The 17,094-nt window shown below is 37.1% G+C and overlaps 2 protein-coding genes and 1 long non-coding RNA gene across 6 annotated transcripts; all 3 read right to left on the bottom strand.

The window, feature by feature from the left end:
• Positions 1-47: 47 nt before the first annotated feature.
• dmc1 (DNA meiotic recombinase 1) lies at positions 48-6,437 on the bottom strand. Of its 2 annotated transcripts, none has more exons than XM_089121833.1 (14): positions 6,216-6,437; positions 5,919-5,978; positions 5,680-5,724; positions 5,455-5,601; positions 5,272-5,354; positions 4,922-4,974; positions 4,772-4,813; positions 4,616-4,688; positions 4,426-4,517; positions 4,244-4,317; positions 4,007-4,121; positions 3,766-3,826; positions 749-865; positions 48-377 (listed from the first exon to the last, which is right to left on the bottom strand). In XM_089121833.1, exons 2-14 carry the CDS (start codon positions 5,973-5,975, stop codon positions 308-310), a joined length of 1,029 nt encoding a protein of 342 aa, XP_088977959.1. In that variant the 5' UTR covers positions 5,976-5,978; positions 6,216-6,437; the 3' UTR covers positions 48-307. The 2 variants fall into 2 exon arrangements, with proteins under 2 accessions (XP_088977959.1, XP_088977958.1); XM_089121832.1 differs by having other exon boundaries at positions 5,919-5,976; positions 6,220-6,436.
• Positions 6,438-7,156: 719 nt separating this feature from the next.
• tomm22 (translocase of outer mitochondrial membrane 22 homolog (yeast)) lies at positions 7,157-10,412 on the bottom strand. Its single transcript, XM_039685489.2, has 4 exons — positions 10,124-10,412; positions 9,502-9,620; positions 9,281-9,398; positions 7,157-7,947 (listed from the first exon to the last, which is right to left on the bottom strand). The coding sequence occupies exons 1-4, from the start codon at positions 10,214-10,216 to the stop codon at positions 7,873-7,875; spliced, it is 405 nt and encodes a 134-aa protein (XP_039541423.1). The 5' UTR covers positions 10,217-10,412; the 3' UTR covers positions 7,157-7,872.
• Positions 10,413-12,356: 1,944 nt separating this feature from the next.
• Positions 12,357-16,980, bottom strand: LOC120466962 (uncharacterized). 3 transcript variants are annotated; one of them, XR_016146999.1, is made up of 6 exons: positions 16,623-16,980; positions 15,724-15,798; positions 15,380-15,467; positions 13,745-13,915; positions 12,738-12,812; positions 12,357-12,626 (listed from the first exon to the last, which is right to left on the bottom strand). It is a non-coding gene; the product is annotated as an uncharacterized LOC120466962 (long non-coding RNA). The 3 variants fall into 3 exon arrangements; XR_016147000.1 differs by having other exon boundaries at positions 15,728-15,798; XR_016146998.1 differs by having other exon boundaries at positions 15,380-15,798.
• Positions 16,981-17,094: the final 114 nt, after the last annotated feature.

Below are 17,094 nucleotides of genomic sequence, written 5' to 3'. Positions count from 1 at the left end.
GCTTTTCAAAGTAACACCATCATGGTGCAATATTAAAAAACGGGAACAGTAAAAATGTGACCACTCTGCACTACTTTTTATTCAACCGTTTTTATGTACTTTTAATTTACAAGTAAAATTCCATTGTATAAATAAACAATTAAAAAACATACAATTTATAAATATAGATGTGTAATGTATAAAATACAATGTATAACAGATAGACAATAGATAAATGTGTAAATAAACTAGTTTATCAGTTAACTTGAACAGGTTCCATCTTGAACATAATATAGACATGTGTGCATCATGCTTTCTGTGTATATTTTTAGTCTTTGGCATCTGCTATTCCTCCAGCGGTGATGGCAAAAGTAGCCTCGCTTTCTGGCATGTCTGGGCTGTAGAAAAGCAGAGGTTTGGTTGCATTTAAATCAAATGATAATCATATACTATAACTGTCTAAATCTATAAATAAATGTACATAATGCATGAAAATGTTACTAACATTTTATGTTAGTTGAGAAACAAAAAGAGAAAATAATAACACTTAAAAATAAGGAAGGAGGTATTGAAACATTAGTTAACTACATTAGTTAATATGAACTGACCATTAAAAAATGTATATATATTTTAAGTGTAAAATACTAATACATTATTAAAATGAAAAGCTGTATCTGTTAATATTTTTAATGGACATGAGCTAGCATGAACTAACAATGAACAGTTGTATTCTTTATTAACAAACATTCATCAATACTCTTGAAATTACCTATCAAATATTTTGGCAATTCTCAACTCAGCACGTCCTTTCCTCAAGCTGATGCGTGTGGTGGAGGCATGCGCCAGTATGTGTCCTCCAATGGGCTTTTTGGGATCTGCTTGAAATCTAAGATCATAATAATCAGCTTAAAATTCCCCAACATTCCCTTTCCAATAGAGAGCCTAAGTCCCTCCCTCCCCTTCCGGTCGACCACCATGGGACCTTATTTCGGAAAAATATTGAATGGTAGTCAATGGCGAGAGACAACAAATATTTTGATCTCGTTTGAATTATGCCCTGAATTACACATATGATGTTTGTCAATTTAAAAGATACATTTTAAATTAAAGAAAGTCGCAGTTTGATGTAAAACCGTTGAGGTATAAGACTGTGAAAATACGTAATTACAAAGACTACAAACCCCAAAGGCGCACATTTTCTCTCAATGAATGAGGCTAACTTTACTGAGGCTGTCTGTCATTGTTTCTACAGTCTTATGTTATAATCGTAAAGTTACGCCGTCCTACCTGAGTGTTTTGTACCAAACTCCACACACACGAGCAGCGGATCTCGTTTCTCTTCCCGGGAGATGTAGTTCATAGAGCGATTTTCACATAAAACTAAAAGTTACTCTTCTGTTGTATGACAAACTGCGATGTTTTTGACTTTCAGAATTATCTTTTAAATTGACAAACATCATATGTGTAATTGAGGGCACAGTTCAGACGGAATAAAAAGATAAGTTGTCTCTCGCCATTGACTACCATTCATATTTTTTCCGAAATAAGGTCCCATGAGCCGGAAGCGGAGGGGCGGGACTCATCACACCCGAGAGAGCTTTGGTGCCGGAAGTAAATTTCCCTCTCATGTCTTCCGTTGACAGTTTGGAAAATCCGTATCTAAAGAGTTTAAGAGCATGTCTGAGGATAACCAGCTACGGCTGAACTCATAAGCATACAACATTTCATTTCGAGTAAAAAAACAAAGAGAAAATCCCCAAAAAGTCAAAGGTACAAGACTGTGTACATATTTTCATTTCCGAGCGAAGGAACTACTCATCCCATAAACCACCGCGCCTCACTTAAGCCGACTGAAGCCACAACCGCGAAAGAGCCTTTTGAGTGACTTCCAAATCTGACGACGGCCACGTGAAAGTTTTTTCCAGTGAATTTTATATCGTGAATGTGCAGGAAAACTCCTTTTCCTCGATTTACTGAAACTTATGTAAAACGCATTTGCAGCTCCGGCAACAGCACATCCAATGGCACGGGCGCCTCTGACGTGCGACCAATGAACTAGCACGACGTCATTACACGATCTTCAGTCTTCACGGACCTTTAACCAGACAGTTACACGGCTTCCACCAATCAGATGCATCACTGTGGGATTGTTCAGGATTGTGGGTAATGAAGTACTTACCGAAGACATAGCGAATAAAAGGCATTTATCTTAAAGGGGAAATGAAGCAGTGAATCAAGTTTACATGATTTACAAGATGGATTTCCAATATAATCAACAATTATATAAGGAACATTACAAATGTAAACATTTACAAGAAAAAAAGGAAAAACTTTGTATCTTTCGCCGCCAGGGCGCCGCCATTGTGCAGTTGACGTCACGGGGTTGGTTGGCTCAAGTTTAACAGGCTCTGGGCATTGAAAATTGCGACATCAAACTGTGTTTATACCAGTGTTTTGACCGCGAACGACTAATGTTAGGTACAGATATTAGACAAAAAGACGACGTCTCATGTTATATGTTGACAAACTGCACATAGAAACATTGTTTGCGATGTCTGCCGTCAGATATTCCCGTCTCGTCAATAACATGTAAGTTAGCACGTATTTGTTAAAGGGGAAATGAAACGTCCATATTTTCGCACTGGTAGTGCTAGTAACGTTAGCTACAGCCTACATATACTAGGAAAAAGTGTCTCCGCTCTGACATCCTTCAGGGAAAGCATCGCCGCTTCTACACGTCTAACTCCCGGCACAGCATGGTAAACGTGCGCGCCGGTGATGCAGAATTGACCGCGCAACACATGCTCAAGATCAACCTCTTGACAGCAGATGGACTTTGACACGGAGGGCATCGCAGGACAACAGCCACACTGACACCTGGTAAGTTAGCGTTGCAAACCCGCTCTCCGCCCCAAACCGCCACTGACTGTTCTACACAGCAACGTAACTTACATGGTGTTGACGAGACGGGAATATCTGACGGCAGACATCGCGAACAATGTTTCTATGTGCAGTTTGTCAACATATAACATGAGACATCGTCTTTTTGTCTAATATCTGTACCTAACATTAGTCGTTCGCGGTCAAAACACTGGTATAAACACAGTTTGATGACGCGATTTTCAATGCCCAGAGCCTGTTAAACTTGAGCCAACCAACCCCGTGACGTCACCTGCACAATGGCGGCGCCCTGGCGGCGAAAGATACAAAGTTTTTTTCTTTTTTTCTTCTAAATGTTTACATTTGTAATGTTCCTTATATAATTGTTGATTATATTGGAAATCCATCTTGTAAATCATGTAAACTTGATTCACCGCTTCATTTCCCCTTTAAAACAAAACAAGGTTAGTCCCCCATGAACTTTTGGTGTTTATAGACCATTTCACAAGATGTAAACAACACTGGTCCAGAAGCACTTCCTGTTTCAGTTTTTTAACACTACATAAAAGCTGGGATAAAATACAAACAACAGAACATTTAAAACTGAATCAAAAATTTAAACAAACATCTTTAAGATGTTTTCTTTACATGTGAAATAAAGAAAACGGTTACAAACTGAAACAGGAAGTGCTTCTGGGCCAGTGTTGTTTACATCTTTTGAAATGGTCTATATGAGCATATAGAATCACTTAGTACAGCCGTAGCTGGTTTTAAGTCTACCATGCAAGGTTACGTTTATATGGCTTATACCCCAACTGTCAATGGAGAAATTGTATTGAATTCTTACTTCCCGCACCAGCTGTGGGCGGGACTGTGATGCTCTATTTGTTTTGTGTTCCTACTTACGTCATTCCAGCCCCTGGATCTGCAGTCATCTGGTTGGTAACAAACACTGCCACATTGTACTCTACAAACGATAGATATTATTGATGAAGTGAAGTTCAGAAAAAAGAAGTTCACAAGTTACAATCATGAGCTTACTCCACTGAAGATAAGACTGACTACTATCAAGTTCTATGTCAGGTCCATTATACCAGAAGTGTCTTATTCCCATTCATTTATATAAAAGAAGATGATTTTTACAGACCTTCAGAGATCTTCTGCAGTCTGGAGAGCATTTGTGCAAGCTTCTGCTGTCTCTCAGCCAGCTCGCCTCTTCCAGAGAAGTCCACTCGGAACAGAGCCATGATTGAGTCTATTATCTGTGAAAAATTAATTATCGAAGGCCATAAGATCAAGCAAAATCGCTTCCTAAAAATATAAATCTCAGAACGTTTACAATGATAGGATTGAGGGTTTTTTTTCTTCTATCTCTCAGACTTACCAGAAGCTTGAAAACACCTCCTTCCTCATGAAACTTGGCTGCAACAAAGTCTAATAATTCCATCTGATGCTCGCCTATGAATGAAAAAAGAAAAAAAATTATTAAGAGCCCGTTAAAGTAAAGCGACTTTTCAAACTTTAAGTAAAAAAGTTCAACTTTTAAAAAAATTGGGAAGTTCTTACTAGTATATGCACGTGCATATAGCACATTATCCAGTACAGCTTCATGATCCACATTGAATCTGTCAGCTATGTCCTTCAGCCTCTCAGGCCGACTGGAGTTCACAATTATTAAGGAGAAAAGAGATTCTCCATATTGTATCCTTATAGAAAGATCCATTTGACACAAAGAAAGCAAATGCAGAAATGATACAAGGTGTTTTCAGAATCAATGAAGATGACCTTCCCTCCTGAGTAGCCATATTCACCAGGAAGCTGAGCGGTTACTTGGGATAAGGAGAAAGAGAGTGACATGAATGGTTTGAACTCTGAAATATACTATTTAGACTAAATACATTATTGGTCTTACCACACAGTGTGTGAGCGAGTTGAGTCTTTCCAGTTCTGAATTCTGAAGTTACGGGAAAGGATTCACAAAGACAAAAACATGTAATTTTGGTAGAACTGATGTATGGGAAAATGCATTTAATTCTGGTTGATAATCACAACACCACCCTACCACCAAAAGCCTCAGTAATGGCCATACTCTCCACACCTCCTCCAAGGAGTTTGCTAAACAAAATATGAATAAAGCATTTCTCCATTAATGTGTAAAATAATGACTTCTATCAGACAAAATGTTCAACCCTGTGTGAAACAACAGGTAGAACTAGGTTTTAGTACAGAGCCCTAGCATAACATGAGGGGAAATAGATGTAGTGGCCACAAATAAGAATTTGTTCCCACAACTTATTAATTTGTGTCCATATTTTTGATTTTAGTTAAATCATGGCCAAGAAATCTAGTTTTTTCCCCCCGTGTTATCGGGAAGGCTCAGTATTTTAGAGCTATAAAAATGTTATTTCTTACTCAAACTCCAAACTGCCAGTTGTGACGTGAAACACTTGCTTCCTTTTTATAATGTACTCGGATGCTGTCTGAAATCCACATGTCTACAAGAAAAATAGGATACATTTACTTTAAGATTAACTCTATACAAATTGAAAAAATATGTATTATGCCAACAAATTATGGGAATACACATCAAATTACCAACAACTTTCCAGCAGCTTCCTTTATTTTGTCCACTTTAGCCTCAGACAGTCCCTTTACATTACAGAGAGCACGGCGTGTGGTCATCTGGATGCCTTTCACAGTACAAATTCCCACAGACTTCAGTTTCTTAATGTCAGCCATGTTCTTAAGAGAAAGGGTTATGAATCAGTCACTGCCATGATGAGATTTTCATAACTTTCATAATAACATTAGTTTACTTACAATGCCATGCTTCTGTAAGAGCTCAATGTCTTGAAAAAAGGATTCCTAAGGGGGTTTTACAGGAAATAAATTCATCATTAATTTGTGCTGTACACAAACTAGTAAAAGACAAATGGGTATGTCTAATTTAAGTTGTATGTTTTCATTAAAAGCATTTTGAAACATGTAGGCTAATATAAAACTCAAGACCTCACGACTAAAATTGTATTGGCTGGCTCATAGAAATTAATTTGAATCACCTCATCTTCTTGGTACCCGGACTCATCCTCCAAAGCCTGCTCTTCCAAAACTTTCATTCTATGGATGATTTAAAAAGAAAGTTTAAAGTCATTCGGTAATTATCTAGATACATATTTTTAAAGTGGCGGCTACACTTAACTTTAATTAGCTAACGTTAGTATTAAATGTTAGCAGCCTGTTTCAAAAGAACATAATTCTCGCTGTGGATGTCACATAAACAGTTATAGTGTCATTTTCCTCGTCATAAGGGCCCGAAATAACTTTTTTGACAAAACAAATTGAATGTAAATGACATTTTACCTCAATTTTTATTCCTCAGAGAAAGCTGACAGAAACTGCTTGGGTGATCTCGCGCTGAGTGAGTGACACTTCAGAATTACCGCGCCCCGCATTTTTTCCCGCGCTCTGATAGTCATGAATGCCACACACGCACATTAAAGTTTTTGTTGTTGTGCTTTTAAACTACAACTACTACTTATAATAGATCTAAATGGTTCTGTTTTCTCTATTTTACCAAACCAACCTGAAATGTAAAAAAAATCCTAGCTGATTTCGAATTCACTCTAAACCTAAAACTGTTTTAAAAGTTTTAACATGCCTTTTATTTTATAAAATATTTTTTTCTACGTTCAAATTCATGTATCCTATTTTATTCTCCCAAACAAAAAGTAAAATAATCATAAATCTTTTCTTTATTTCTGTGTAAATAATTAATTTATTTTTTTACGATCTAGAGGACTTTTAAATTGACGTCAATCCTCGTTGTTGCGTCATTTCCACCTATTGGAAAATGAGAAGGAATGTTACACTTTTGATGCTTATATTTTATGATATGAGAAATTTGTTAACCTTTCTATTTCTGTTTTTTTGTAATTTACAATAAAAAACAATAAATAAACAAAAGGAATGTGTTACACTCTGGTTACACTCGAAACAGCATACTAATATACTACTCATACTCATTAACCATATCTGTCTATGGCAGAAATATTAATAGTAATAAGCGGTTCCGAATTAAACAATTGATTTTATGAGGAAAACTTTGTTGACTAATAATCTGTGGGAATATTTTATTCCTTGTTAAATGATTTTTAATGTTAGTTTGAGGTAACCTAAGCTATTTTGCTCAATCATCACTGAAGTGTCCAACTGACATTTGAGACATTTACATGAATTAGTGAGACTCACATCAGCTTCCCTTCTATGTCTATATAATTTAAAGTATACACAAAAAAAGGACAGAGGCGCACTTGTTTTTATTCCCATCAGGTGGAGCAAACAGGAGCACTCACTATTGAAAGTATTGTTTTGAAACATTTCTCAAACATTTCACAATGATTCTACACACAGTATGGCTTTTTTTTCTGTGGAATAACACTGCAGAAGCTTTGCATGATGTTAGTTCTACCTGTAAAAGACACTGTTGGAAGAGAACCACTTTCTTAAGTTTTGAACATTTCTGAACCAAACACAAGAAACCATAATTTTTAGATAGAGAAAATTTCACAATCAACATTGGCTTTGCGTGCCCTCATAAATATTACAGATCTTTTACATGCTGTTATAGATTCTCTACAACGTCAGTGTTGATCCGGCATTACAATGGCCAACATTGCACCGTAAACACTCTTAGAAATATAATGCACCTAAAACACAGTCAAAATATTCCCAACAGACGCCATAGTCTCTCTCTGAAAGACATGTTATTAGATAGCTATAATAAAAAAGTAAAAGGTCAGAGCTTGGAGATCAGTCTATGTAGAATGTTTTTGCGAGAAAGGCAGAGAGAGAAGGACGTTCATAAAAAGTCATTAAGATCTCCATTGTACAGAATCTATACAGGGTAATGACTTCTTGATGTTGACCAACCACAGCCTCTTCTTTTCTCCAGTTCCTGCTCCCTCTCTCTTTCCCCTTCTTCTACAACTCATGGATGTTACATTATATACATCATCACAGCTTTCCAGGAGCAGGAGGCATCATTCCAGGCATTCCTCCAGACATGCCAGCATTTGGACCCAACAAAATCTATTAAAAGCAGGAAAATGACAAAACAAATGAGAAATTAATTCTCACTTTAACAAAAAGAAACGTAAAACACATTAATTAAAAGGCATTTCAATGAAAAGATACTTAGTCGCCATGAAATCAACATTCTTATTTTTTATGTAATATTGTAGCGTTTATTAAAAAATGATGTATCTTTGCACTTCATTCTTTTCTTTTCTTTTTAATTCATGTGCCCTCATCAACTTTTTCGAAAATATGAAACTTCACTCCTCCCTCGAAAAGACTCCTTTTCCTAGTGCTAAGACGCACGGGCATGGCTATCGTTTTTACCCCTCCTCTCCAGAAACCTGTCAGTGAATCCGTAATTTGGTGGTTAGGTGCATTTTCGGATGCGCTCCTCCGCAAGTCCTTTTCCCTACACCAAAACAACCAATCAGCTCACTGGCTCCAATTCCTACATTTCGAAGGAGGAAAAGTGGCGAATTTTCGTCTGTGTACAAGGCATTTTACCGAAGAATGTTTCAAGAACTTGAGACGGTATGAAATTGGTTTAGTCCAAGTCCTACATTTGACAGCCACGGCTGTCCCATCTGTGTACACAGTTGGGACTTCAACGAATGTGAAGGTTAATAAAAACTAATTAACTTGCTAACTACAAAGAATCGTGTTAAGATTTTAGACTGATGTTCTGAAATTTAAGTTGTTTCATTTCTCCAATAACCACTTACACGAGATGCTGGATGCCAACATGCCGACAGTAAAGTCGATGAATGCCGGCTAGTGTCATAACAGTTGTTATGGCCGGTCAACAACCTTTAGCAAATTAGTTTTACCATTCGGACACGTCAAGATGCTCGAGGGTGAACTTGACCATTAGCAGCCTCATCGTGGTCCCTCTCAGTGGTTCGAATAAAGCCCCACCCTCTCAGGGGCTGCCGCTTTTACTTTCATTTTGTGTTTTGTGATTATAAAAGTTGTTGAACATTCGCTGGTTCCCTCCTCCTCCTTCCTTCATCAACTAACTGTGTTATAAACGTATCCCAAACTAGTTGAGATGAGAAAGAAAGGGTTTTTAAGGGATGTGTAAGGTAAAGTTTAAATGTTTTTGGCAGATAGGAAACTTTTTGTGTCACATTATTTTACGATATATGAGATGAGGTGATATATTCACCATATATATATATATATATATATATATATATATATATATATATATATATATATATATATATATGTATGATATAAAAATACTTATTCTGTCATACAAGATTTCAGTCATAGAGCTCACCCCTAGTTAGGAGGGTATGATATCACAAGTAAGGTTCATATGCAGGACTTTGTTGCAACTTACCTGTCTCTGCTGTTGCAACTGCTGTTGTTCCAGCTGTAACCTTTCAGTCTCAAAGACAACCGGCAGAACCAGAATCATAAAGGAAGTGGTGCCGACCCATAAAGCTGAGCGGGAGAAACTACAAGAGAGCACAATATGGATAAAAATATGCTGAAGAAGCGTATCCCTAAAAAATCATTATGTGTAGAATTGACTGTTTTAATTGTAAGGTCAACTCCCACCTGTAAAGTTTTTTGGCTACAGATAGCGAACACTGCGCGGATACTTCAGCTGCAGATCGCAGTGATTCTGGAAACATCTCCGTGAGACCCCACAACCTCTCCAACATGGTTTCATCCAGCTGTGAGAGAATAAATAAAAGCTGGAGCATTACATCAAAAAACAAAGAGAAGTCTCTAAAATGCACACCACCAGACCAAAATGGCAACTCAGGACACACTGAAAAAGCTAATTCCTCACGAGCTGAAGGTTGTACTGAAAGTGTGCAATAATATACTTTGCGTATGTGAAATGGTAAAATTGATATTAAAAGGGCAAACGCTATAATTTATCATTTATTTATAATAAATTATGTATGTGTGTGTGTGTATACTATATATATATATATATATATATATATATATATATATATATGTGTGTGTGTGTGTATACTATATATATATATGTGTGTGTGTGTGTGTGTGTGTGTGTGTGTGTGTGGCTCTTCATTTCATGCCAGTTTGGCCGGGTAAATACTTAGCAAATATTCACTATGCCAGCACCAAACAAGCTCTGTTCTGCACATTGCCCAATATCTTTAGAATATTCTTGAGGTCAGGCAAAATTGTAGAAGCAAACGAGTACCTCTTCATCTTCATCATCTCCCTCGATCTCATCTTCGGGCGGTCGTGTCTCCACACGGCCAGAGTCTGGAGACAGCTCCTGGATGGTAGCCATTTAAAATATGACGCAAGTCTATAAGCTTTAAATTATAATTATGAATAGACCACAATAGTGTGTTGCAGCTTCACAATGAATTAGATGCAGAGAGCACGCATTGAAAGCTGAGGTCACTTGGGTTACATGTGAGACGGATGTACTTCCCCGGTTCCTTGGAAGGAAGCACAACGACATGTTAGGACGCCTATCGACAGGGAGGTCTTACTGCAGATCGTGATTGCGTAGCAGTGGACGATGAAATAGTGGAAGATTGCGCTCACTGACACTATTCCCCTTAGTTTTAATAAGAAGTGGAAGAGGAGACCAAAATCACCCACCTTACACGTCATTACCATAGACTGTGGTCATTACACCAAAAAAAGGAGAAAGAATGCCTGTGTGGGAGTTTCGAACAGATTATTTATATGTTTGTTTCGTTTGTAACACTTTTGGATGAAATAAACTGCATGCCTAGACCTTTAAATGAAAGCATGTTTCATTCAGGGCCACAATTTGAATCAATGGGAAGGTTAAAGTTTGTGAACAATACATTTACATAAGCAGCTTGTTTAGTGACAGGCAATTTGGCGGGGGAAAGAATTGCTAAACATTTTTTATTATATTTTTTTTATTTACTTATACCTTGGTTATTTTTTATGTAACAATAATGTGTAAATACAATTAGTTAATTGTTTAAAAATAAAGGTCTGTCTGTGTTGCCCCATTGATCACAAATCAATTGTATTGTAATCGTGATTTATAGGAAAAAGAAAAGTATTACCTTAAAAGCTTTAAAATAAAAAATTGGCAGCTGTATGAATGTTTTACATATGCTTGTTTTACATGTTTTTTTTTGTTTGTTTTTTGTTTTTTTACTTTTATGTAGCTTTTTTCATACAAATTTCTACCAATTTCATCATTTAAATTCAAACGTGTAAAGGGATAGTTCACCGCAAAATTAAAATGTTGTCATCATTTACTCACCCTCATGTTGTTCCAGACAGAGTCCAGAGTTTCTTTCTTCTGTTAAACACAAAAGAAGATATTTAAAGGATGTTGGTATGATAGCACCCATTGATTTAGTTTTGTTGTTGTTGTTGTTTTCATATGGAAGTCTATGGGTGCCGTCAACTGTTTGATTAAAGAAACTCATACAGATTTGGAACAACTTGAGCATGACAAAATTAAAAAACAATTGGGTGAACTATCCCTTTAAGGGAATTGAAATGTTAAAATGATACAATACATGTAAGCTTAAAAAAACAGCATGTAGTAGCTTAAAATGAAAGAAACTTTTATTAAGAGATTGATTATCCTTAGATAGGCCTACATTTTTGGGGATGGTACATTCTAAACGGCTGTGCGCAAACCGTGTAAATATTATTGACAGTTCCCAGACAACAAATTAGATCGTGCCGACGTTGGGGCGCGCGTGGCTGCCCGACATAAAGTGCCTCGGTAAGATGTCTTATGGAGATCGGTAGCTAATCGGCAAGACATTGGGAAGACGGTGGTTTTAGAACGATCGCCGACCGCGAGCCAACGTATACCCGACATGATCGCCGACCGTGAGCCAACGTATACCCGATATAATTATTATGACCTATTCAGCGCGATCCCACTAGAGCAGGGAAAACATTCAGACGCCTGCCTCGCTCCCTTTGACTTAATACTGGAACAGCTGATTTTCGTCTGCATCACTGGAAAGGGCACAGCATGCTTGAAAATCAGCTGTTCCGGTGTTAAGTCAAAGGTAACGAGGCTTCTGAATGTTTTTCGCCGCTCTAGTAGGATCCCACCGTTATGTCTAATTATTGATTTGTTTAGGCTAACTGCTGTCAGATTGTTCCAAGGACACAGGTTGCCTATTGTCTATCAACAATCAATAACAATATGATTTGTTAATCGTAACATTTCTTCCCTAACAATTTTGACAATTGCAATTAAATTGAAATGAAATTGAAGTGAAAGTTAAATTGAAAGTTAGTGATTGTTTGTGTAGGGTGTAGCCTATTTCAAACACAGTCTGACTACCTGGGAAATGTCAGTCTAACATAAAAAATGAATGGATCAGTGATATTAAAATTAAGTTTGATGGTCATGCAAATTAAGCTAGGAGTTTTCCAGGATAAATAATAAAAATGAGAGCACCGGAAGATGACCTTGAACATTTATTTTTTACTTTTGTTTTTGCAAAAGCAGTATCATTTATTTTAACACTCATCAAATCACACATAGAAAAGTACAACAACAAAAAGAAATTCCCTCCAAAATAGGTAAACAGGAAAAATCAGTCCAATCAATTATTTCACTTTAAGATGCTCGCCCTCTTGCTTCCTGTCCCTCCTCAGCCGCAGCCAGTTTCTCGCAGTCATCTCTACATCTGCCTCAGTGGAATTTTGTTGGGTAGGATTTCTTAACACAGCACCTAAACGAAACAAAATAAAAAATAAATAAAGCAAATTTATACTTTTACTAATTTAGTCTGATGTTCTGAGTAAGAAGTGCAGTAGCATACATTACATATAAAATATCGTACCATTGTTAGTCCTCTGAAGGATCCCTGGAAAAGGCTGCAAAGCACACAGGCCGTCATTATTATCCGGCGGCGTCACTAGAAAATAGAGAAAAACCAAATTATTGGAGTGAACAGTAAGTCAAGTTTATCACAATTATATAAACTAATGTCAGTGAGCTGAGTAATTGCCACACATTTCTATCAGCAGCAACTCATCTTAACCCATGTCAAAATAACAGAGCTAACCCAGTGTCACTCCACATCAGTGGTTCTCAAACTTTTTCTGTCATTCCCCACTTTGCATAGAACTGTGCTGTGCTCTATATGTGTTTGTGTGTGTGTTTGCGAGTGTGTGTCAGTGTGTTCTTTGTCTGCGTCTTAAATAGCTTACAGTCAGGAAGCCTTCAGTCTATGGAAGCACATGGGTAGCAATATTCAATTTGAATGAAAATTAATTTCATGATTTAATTTGATTAATTTCATCGCAAGTGTCTTGACTGTGAGTGTAAACGCAATTAAGAAAAGTAACATTTGAATGATCATTAAATTTGCCACAGTTTTTGCTTGAACATGTTACACATATCTAATCATTTCTGTAATGCATTTTCATTTTAATTTTGACACTTATAAAGCATTTCAATATGCATATTAAAACTAGTGTATGAAATGGCAAATGTAAATTATGTAATTTCATTTTCATTTTGCAACAAACGTTGCTAGAATGTAAAATATAAATTTAAATACACAATGCAATGCCATTTTACATATTGCATTGTCATTTTGCATATTACATTTCAAATTGAATATTGCTACCCATGTGCTTCCATATCAGTCCTCCAGTCCTCCTTCTTGAATATTAACTGCGGCCTCTTGGAAAGATACCTTGGCTAACTTATCACACTACCAATATAAACTCCAAAATCATATCTGGAACACCAAACTATGGTATGCGCTGTGGACCTGTGCAGTACACTGTGTCTACTTGAGTTTAGCGACCTGATGCAGTTTACTACAGAGGGGACACTTACCTTTACTATACGATGATGTGGGATGGGCTGGAGGAGATTTGTCGTGCGTTTTCTTCTTCTTTGCCTGTGTTGTTTGTGGTGCATTTACTGTAGGGTGTCTGATGAAGGGCACGATTTAGGGTGTCTGATGCAGGGGATGGTGGTGGTGATGGTGATCTAAGTTGCAATGGTCTGTAAATGAAACGTTTTTACAAAGATTAGTTATCATATTGATCACATCGAGAGAAATATGACATGGGTGACATACTCTGTGTGATACAAAGAGGATGATCAAAAAGTCAAAAAACATATGAAGCTCACTGAAATTGGAAAACATTTTAAATATACAAAATAAATGAACAAAACAACCAAAAAACAATAAAAGCAATGTCCCGGTTAACAGAAAATGCACTTGAATAAATAGCCAAAATACAAATAAAATGGTTGTAAACAAAACCCGACCATACCCTAAATTATTTGTTATTAAAACATTAACGCACAAACCACTGTTAATTTAACATAAAGCAAGCAGCTACTGCGTGCATTGTCTGGCATGACTGAATGGGCTCCCTTAATAATTCCAAAAAAGCTGACAGTTCATCACGATCTCACTCATCTCTGTTATTACCAATGAAGCTGACTGCACAATGAATCTCATATAATATCTAGGCTACACTTTGTTTGTTATAATTAGAGGATTTGCCAGCATACAGAATTCAGCACTGAATAAAAAAAGTCTGTTTTGAGCAGTGAGGGAAGTATATCTTAAATGCTTCTGATTGGCGTTCAAGAAATCAACATGTGATTGGCTACATCGCTCAATAATGCAAACATGTTATAAATAGAAACTCTAGCCTGTAAATCGTTACTACTTTGTTTTAGTTGTTCTTGCAGATGACTAAAAATCTATTAGTTTTTATATGTTTTATAAATAAATATTTCTAGTTTGCGGGAGTACCGCAAATCGGTTTATTCTCCCGCAACCCGCACACACAGAGTGAGTGCATTACCGCTTGCACTCGGCCATCGAATCTAGTGCAGCGCCGCACTCTATTGCGTTGGGAGTGCACGTCTCTAGATCTAAGGCCCGACCCGAGGATAGTGTCAGCCCAGGTCGGGTCAAGTCCTTGCTCGGTCAGAGAATCTAAGCTCTAGTTCACGCTAAGGAACCGAGAGTTTGTCATCCAGTCTCTTTGGTATAGAGAGACAGAGAGAGACGACGAGGAAAATAAACAAGCATGCAAATGTAAATTATCGTGTCCAGAAAAATTTGAGTTTGCCATGCCTCTATCATATTTGCTGAGTGACAAAAAATACCTTTTATTGTCAGTGATAGACAGTTGACAAATATCTATACCAACATAAACATAAAATTTGCAACGTTACAGCACTCAGCATTAACATGATGTTGACAATGGAGTTCTCCAGTAGCCTTATTTAGGTCAAAGATAAATATTTCCACTACATTACTGCCCTGGCCTACCTGTAAACCATTCCTTTGCTACTAGTCCACTCGCTCCACTATAAGGTATAGGCTTTCCTGATGCAAAATTAATAGTACAGACAGTAAAGGCAGAGACAGGTAAAGGTCACATTTTTTAGGATCTTAGGATGCCAATAATCAAGACAAGCAAACAGGGGAAAGTTATTACATACGTGTGTATCAATATGTGAAGATCCTAGAGATGTCCCCTACTCGTCTCAATCCAGATGGATGTGGTGCTGGTCCACTGGGAAGACCATACTGTAGTTCCAGCCGTAATGCCGGACAGAAGGGGAGTCACACCAACATATGGAAAGAAGTGTAAATGGATGGAGAAGCATAGTTTACTATAAAGCTACGTCTTAGTTTGTGCTAATCTTGGCGAAAGCCGAGTACAAATCTGCATGAAGTTTTAACATCTACTCTCGTGTAATGGAAATCATGTGCAAAATAACTTTTAACTAGATTAGTTAAAGATAGTGTTTCAGTTGTCTTTGAGGTCAATTAAAACACATACTTACTGTACAAAGGCAAAGACGCTGTGCAAAATGGGCCTGGGCTCTGAAAAGAGCCTTTGGGGTGTATGTAGCTCCTGTTGAGAAAAAGACGAAACATGAAAAGGAGTCAAATATATTGCAAATGCCTTTGTGAATTAATGTGCACTCAATTTATCTTTATTAACTAAAACAGTATGTTAAGAAAATGGCAATTCAGAACTGTAGGATGACTTCTAGATCAATCACTCACTGAAAAAAACAGAAAAGACCATTCTATTTTGTTTAACAAAGGTTAAGGCTCTATTTTTTATGAATAGCTGTGTGTCTTTACTTACTATCACTTTACTATAGCTAACCACTTCTTTGTATGACTGTCTAGTGGCATGCGCGCTTGTACTAAACTAGGTCTTTGATTGACAGGTCTACTTTTCACGGTAAACGCACAACAAAAGAGCTGCTTTAATTTTAAGCATATGTCACTTAAACAAAATAATTAAAAATCCCTTGAGTGTAAGGGGTTAATATTATAAATGGACAGATGTATGATTGTTTGGAAAAAAGTCAGTCCATAGTTTTATGACCGTTTATTAGTTTAGCCTGAGTGTTTTAGGTTATCCTCAGACTGACGAAAAACGAGTTCCCCTCATGTCTAAAAATACATAGGCTACTGTCAAAAATAACTAATTGAAAATATTTAATGCGAGAACATAAAACAGTTAATAATTACTAAAGTCAACAGTTAGAAAATAACTGTTGATCCTCCGCCGCCAATCTCTGTCATCCGTATCGTAAACATTTCTCAGAAAACTCGACGTTTTCTAACAAAATTATATTTTTCAATGAAAAAATAAGTACATAAAACAAAATAAACACTTACTGGCCTGAAAACGGTGTGTTTGAAAAGGATAAACATACTCACAGAGTCCGTTGCTGTAGACTTAGCTGTAGGCTGTAGTGTAGACGATGCTGAGATCACTCACGCGCATAGCGCACCGTCATAAAAACGTGTGCACGCGCGTGAAGGTCTTGATGTGGACCAACGGTTGCGCAGATATTATTTATTTAAAAAAATAGAAGCGGGATCGGCAAAATGGTTCATCACGGTTCCTCCACCGATCTCCGGAGTTGTGCATTTAAAGTGTCTATTCATCCCGCGGCCCGCCGATGGTTTACCCACCAAAGTTTTTTGTTGTGCAGGGGAAAATCCCCTCCCGATACTTTGCCGCTGGTGCCCTCCAATTGCCAACGTCGGCAAGACGTTCAGTGCTATCTGGGTTTGCACTTTCATTGTAAAATACATCAACTCTTTTCTTAGACCTTAAACATAAACCTAAATATCACTGGGATTAAATGGGTTAATAAAAAGAAGTTTCACAAGGTTGTTGACTGAT

Source organism: Pimephales promelas, chromosome 17 (assembly GCF_988280905.1).
Source record: "Pimephales promelas chromosome 17, fPimPro1.hap1.1, whole genome shotgun sequence".
NCBI classification, from domain to species: domain Eukaryota; kingdom Metazoa; phylum Chordata; class Actinopteri; order Cypriniformes; family Leuciscidae; genus Pimephales; species Pimephales promelas.
Note: the sequence above shows the minus strand (reverse complement) of the source record. Positions and strands in the feature narration are given on the sequence as shown.

Bases quoted from the DNA above. Each gene is read 5' to 3' on its own strand.
- tomm22 (XM_039685489.2), bottom strand. From the start codon at position 10,216: ATGGCTACCATCCAGGAGCTGTCTCCAGACTCTGGCCGTGTGGAGACA. The intron at 9,621-10,123 runs GTACTCGTTTGC...ATTCTCTCACAG, and splicing joins GAGATGATGAAGATGAAGAG to CTGGATGAAACCATGTTGGA. The intron at 7,948-9,280 runs GTAAGTTGCAAC...TGCTTTTAATAG, and splicing joins AGTTGCAACAGCAGAGACAG to ATTTTGTTGGGTCCAAATGC.
- dmc1 (XM_089121833.1), bottom strand. From the start codon at position 5,975: ATGAAAGTTTTGGAAGAGCAGGCTTTGGAGGATGAGTCCGGGTACCAA. The intron at 4,122-4,243 runs GTAAGTCTGAGA...AATTTTTCACAG, and splicing joins GAGGTGTTTTCAAGCTTCTG to ATAATAGACTCAATCATGGC. The intron at 866-3,765 runs GTAAGTAGGAAC...TTATGATCTTAG, and splicing joins GATCCAGGGGCTGGAATGAC to ATTTCAAGCAGATCCCAAAA.